General features: G+C 44.2%; 1 protein-coding gene across 1 annotated transcript; it reads left to right on the top strand.

The window, feature by feature from the left end:
* Positions 1–3869: 3869 nt before the first annotated feature.
* Positions 3870–4364, top strand: LOC101359020 (diphosphoinositol polyphosphate phosphohydrolase 3-beta-like). The gene has a single exon (XM_012555699.2). It carries the CDS (start codon positions 3870–3872, stop codon positions 4362–4364), a length of 495 nt encoding a protein of 164 aa, XP_012411153.1.
* Positions 4365–5429: the final 1065 nt, after the last annotated feature.

Genomic DNA, 5429 nt, shown 5'->3' with positions numbered 1-5429 from the left:
ACAAAAAAAAAAAAACAGACTTACTTGTCTGACAGAGACTGGAGAAGCCCCAAGAGTATGGCCCCCAGACACCCTTTTAGCTCAATATTTAAGTCACTCCGGAGGTTCACCCTGCAGCCATAGACAGGCCCATAAAACAAAATGAGACTAAAGGGGCACAACAGCCCAGGGGCAAGGACGAGAAGGTAGGAGGGGATAGGAAAGCTGGTAATATGGAACCCAAGGTCAAGAAGGGAGAGTGTTGACATGTCATGTAGTTGTTAACCAACATCATAAAACAATACGTTTACTGTTTAATGAGAAGCTAGTTTGTTCCGTAAACCTTCATCTAAAGTACGATAAAAAAAAGTGAGCCGCAGAAGAGGTAGCTCCAGTTTCCACACCTTTCTCACTGAGGTACCCAATTTTCCACATAAATGCTTCTAATTGTGGCTGTCACTTTCCAATCTACCTGTTCCTTCCTAACTCAGAGAAAATGTGGAAATATGTATCTCAGAACTTGCTGGTTTCAGAGCAAATCTTCTCAGTTTTGATCCTAGGTGTTCTAGGACTTGACATAGAAGCTATGTTCTCTGAGGTGCCTGCATCTTTCAGGTAGAAGTGACTTTGAGAGGAAAAAGACTATCAACAGGAATGACACCTATATCTGATTAACTTTTAACCTATGTGAAATGTGTCATGGTGAGTGGAAGAGGATTGTCTTTGGAGTCAGAGAGACTAAGGTGTGAATCTCAGCTCCACCACTTAATGGCTTAGTTACTGAAATCCATCACAACCTGTTTCTTAATCTGTTGAAGGGGGATTTGGATACTCACTTTTCAGGTTAGCTGGTAAATAAATATCAACTGCATAAAACAAAGCAGATAATAAAGACTAGCGGAATTATCTGTTCATGTGCATGCCCCAGTAGACTGTGAACTCATCCAGGGCAGACACCCTGTCTTATCTATCCTTGCATACACTAAATACCCAAAATTATGTTATGAAATTCTGAAAAAAAATTGAAAATTTAACTGCTGTTGTATTAACCCTTAAGTTGTGGATCTACTTATCCCGAAACATGCTGTGACTTCGTCAGTAGGATGCCAACATGTACTTCATTCCATGTTATAATGCTTCTATTCCTCTCCTGTCCGATAAACATGATCCCAGCAGAGATACACTGCATAGGTATAATCTGATGTGGAAGTAATGGGATGGACTATAAAATGGCACCTCTGGTGAAACAAGGGGATAGATAGTACCTGATAGCTGTGAAGTAGACCTATGATGTGCCTGGTAGGGCCATTGTGATGGCTTTCTCCCCACCCCAGACACCAGCCCAATCTCCTAGCTTTGCTACAGTGCCTCTTCATTTATTCAAATCTTCTTTCAAAGCTCTGAGGAAAAGTTTGTTCATTTCCTACTAAGTTTTATCTTTTTTTTTTTTTTGATCCCTTCATATTTTACTTGTTTTTTGATGGTTGATATTGCTAATGTGAATGTCATCATTTTCCCCCTCCCTTTATATTTTCTACACGACTAATTGTTGGTATGCATGAAAGGCACTAATATTTTAAATATAAGTATTTCATTCTACCATGAAAAAAAATAACTTATTTTTTACCTTGTTTCTTAGGTGTTTTCCAAGAATATACTCTTATTATCTGCAAATAATGACAGTTTTGTCTTCTTTACCAAAATGGCAGGCTTTTTTCTCTTTACAATCTCATTACACTGGAAAGGACTTCTAAAACAATACTAAAAATATCAGTGATGATAGACATATTTGTATTCATTCTGATTGTAATGTATTTTCTCTAGTTGTTTAACATCATTTTGTGTATTTGTGAATACACACTGAGGAATACAGTCTGCCAAAATCTGTTTGCCTAAGTTTTTTTGTTTGTTTTTTTGTCAAGTGTTGATTTTTTTTTTCCAAATGTTTTCTGAGCATCCATATCTTTATGATTTGGTCATATAATTTAGTTGCAGTACTACCTCTGTTTATTGAAGTCATTCTTTTTATCTCTCCATTTTATCCTTTTCTTCATATATGACCCATACATTTGTGTTATATTATGCCTAGATATTGCAGGTGTTTGTTGCCATTTTAAATTGAATCACTTTTACCAGTAATTTCTGGTTTAAATGGAGTTGAGCAGATTCTGGGAAACTGAGCTAAATTGTTCAGCTCAAATTGAATTTATGTTTAAGTACTAATTTCTATTTCCATTTCAGGCTCAATTTCCCCTTGAGGAAGGCATTATTTCATTGAAAAAGGGTTTCCATGATCCTGCTTGGCATATGCCAACAGTATGTCAGGAAGAGAGAGACAAAGATGCCTAACTTGCAACATGACAAAAGTTAGGGGCAGCAGAGGTACTCTATAAGGCTACTCATAGGGCAGGGAAAAAAGAAGAAGGAATAAAAAAGAGAGGGAAGGCTTTAGGTTGTTAAATCTTTGGCCGTGGGGGTGCCACTTCTTGGCCATGAGGACTTAATGACCAAACGGAGAGAGCACCAAGTGCCTTTGCCAGAATCCCATGCTCCGAGATTTTTTAAAAAATCAAATCTCAAACACGAAAGGATCTCCAAAGGCATATTTTTCAAAACTCCAATCAGTGCTCATCAAAGTGAAAGACAGAAAAGGGAGGAGTGTGTGGAAGGGGGAGATTCTTGGGATTTAGTAAAACACTACTTCCTGTGGTTCTCCAGTTGTTAGGTGCAGGGACAGATTAACCAGTAAGCACAGTAAGCGCTGGTTTACAGTAAACAAGGTAAGCACGGGCTTAATTGTGTGTACTGACTAATCTGTAGTGCACAATTTCACATCGGTTTCACCACATCTCTGTTTATTGGGTAATCCATCCCTGTTTAGGTGTATATCAGTCAAAGTGCAAGGAGCTGAAACAAGTAGGAGAGTTTACCTAGAAACAGAAGTGAGGTAAGATGTAAGCGGGGATTTAAGAAAAGTGTTAAGTTATGGGCTTTGCCAAGATGTCCAGCAAGGTTAAGAACTCACTGAGAAATAAAACTGCATAATGTGACTCAGCAAAGATTAGGTAATATTTTGCCCAAAATACTGTTGACCATTCTGACAAAACCGGGGCCTTCCTACAAATGAGTGTTATACATTATGGGTGGTGAAGATGATGGCCTTGACGCTATTTTGTGCAAAATGATGTTTCCTGTGTTTTGTCCAACCTGGCGGGGAGGGTGAGGAGAATGGTCCGGCCGCTCCACAGCCACGTTTAGCTGAAAGGCACACGTGGAATGAATGTTGGCCAAAGACGGGATGCCATGAATCTAAATCAGTGTAACGGAGACTCCTACCCCGAGGTACGGAGCGCCTGCGCAGTGGGCCTGAGGCGTCGCGCGCTGCGGGAGCCCAGAGACCCCCCGCCTCCGCCCCTCGCCCTCGAACGCGTACGCATGGGAACGTGGACGCGCGCGTGAATGCGCCTCACCTCACTCAACCCCAGCCGGGGCGGCGGAAGGCGGGAGGGAGCGAGGGAGACACGGGTGGGCTCTGTGGAGAGTTTTGAACTCCTGGGTGGCGGCGGCGGCGGCCGGGGTACCGGCGCCGCCCCTCCACTCAGGCGTCTGGGCTCTGGTGATCTGCGTTTACCCCGCGCTGGCGCCGCAGGCTGGCCGCCCAGAGGACCGACTGACTGACTTACCTCGCTCTCTCCCTCCCACCCCCGCCTCCACCCCCGCCTCATCTTTCCCTCGCCTCCCCTGCGCTCGCCGGCTGGACGCCTCTGTGCCCCCGCCCCTCTCCTCGGCCCTTTCTCTTCCCAGCACCTCGGCCGGTTGGCGGCGGCGGTGGCTGCTTGGCCTCGCGGCGGCGACCCAAGCAGCAGCGGCAGGAAGAGTCGGCTTCAAGCATGAAGTGTAAGCCGAACCAGACGCGGACCTACGACCCGGAGGGGTTCAAGAAGCGGGCGGCGTGCCTGTGTTTCCGGAGCGAGCAGGAGGACGAAGTGCTGTTAGTGAGTAGCAGTCGGTACCCAGACCGCTGGATCGTGCCGGGCGGGGGCATGGAGCCCGATGAGGAGCCTGGCGGTGCGGCAGTGCGAGAGGTGTACGAAGAGGCGGGAGTCAAGGGGAAGTTAGGCCGGCTCTTGGGCGTATTCGAACAGAACCAAGATCGCAAGCACAGAACGTATGTGTATGTACTGACGGTCACTGAGATCCTGGAGGACTGGGAAGATTCGATCAGCATTGGGAGGAAGCGAGAGTGGTTCAAAATCGAAGATGCGATCAAGGTTCTCCAGTGCCACAAGCCCATGCATGCCGAATATCTGGAAAAACTCAAGCTGGGCGGTTCCTCAACCAATGAAAACTCCATGGCCCGGTCCCTGCCAGATAGCGATCCCTAGTATGTACTGCTCCTGCACAGACTTCTGATCTTCCACCTTATTTAAAATAAACGGAGCCCTGGTTGCATAGTGGTTAAGATCTCGGCTGCTAACCAAAAGGCCAGCGGTTCGAATCCACCGGCCGCTCCTTGGAAACCCTATGGGGTAGTTCTACTCTGTCCTGTAGGGTCTTTATGAGTCGGAATGCACTTGATGGCAACAAGTTTGTTTGTTTTTAATAAGTAATGCCTGGAGTACCTCTTATGCCATTTGAGATCTCACGGGGAGGAGGGAGGCTTCTTTTGTGTCCTTGGCAGACATCTGAATCATGCTTGCAAAGTGTCTCAGTTGCCAGGCAGGGTTTTCAGACAATTTGCACGTTTTTCAGTTGCTTTGAAAATCCCTTCTTGGTAAGCCAAAGCCACATGAGTTGTTTTTTTTTTTTTTTTAAAGCTGCCTTAACTGCTCACCCCTCCCTTGTGGAGAGTGTTTTTGTGTGCTTTTTTTTTTTCCTTCACATATCTTTGTGTGATTGTGCATGTGCATTTTTGGTACCAGTCTTGTGGTTTGTTTTGTATTGGAGGCCTTTAAAATGCCATCAGCATGATTGTGTGGACATCTTTTATCTTTTTTCCTAAGTTGTTTTCTCATTTATAGTATTAGCCCTTTTTGCCAGCTCTTCTGTGGTGGGAATTGGTTTAAAAGTTCTGTTTTGTAAAAAAAAAAAAAAAAGAAAATTTCTGGTTTGTGCTTTCTGCACTCAATAATTATATCTTGAGAAATGTGATCTAATATGCCTTTTTCAGAAATTTCTTAGGTTATTTCTATGCACATCTTTTGATTTTCAAAAAAATTTTCACACTTGGTGATTTCTTCACTGCAGACTTAGAATGACCATTTCCCTTATGGTTCAAGTGTAGTTTAACAGAACATTACCTCACAGAGTATCCCTGGGTGGTGCAAACAGTTGAGGTGCATGGCTGTTGATGGTTTTAGTCCACCCAGAGGTGCCTCAGAAGAAAAGCCTAGTGATTTACTTCCTAAAATTCAGCCACTGAAAAACCCTGTGGAGGAACACAGTTCTAC

Source organism: Trichechus manatus, unplaced genomic scaffold, assembly GCF_000243295.1.
Source record: "Trichechus manatus latirostris isolate Lorelei unplaced genomic scaffold, TriManLat1.0 scaffold00046, whole genome shotgun sequence".
Classification (NCBI taxonomy): domain Eukaryota; kingdom Metazoa; phylum Chordata; class Mammalia; order Sirenia; family Trichechidae; genus Trichechus; species Trichechus manatus.
The sequence above is the reverse complement of the archived record's forward strand: the minus strand, read 5'-3'. Positions and strand labels throughout refer to the sequence as shown.

Excerpts from the sequence above, each read along its gene's own strand:
- LOC101359020 (XM_012555699.2), top strand. The coding sequence starts at position 3,870 with ATGAAGTGTAAGCCGAACCAGACGCGGACCTACGACCCGGAGGGGTTC.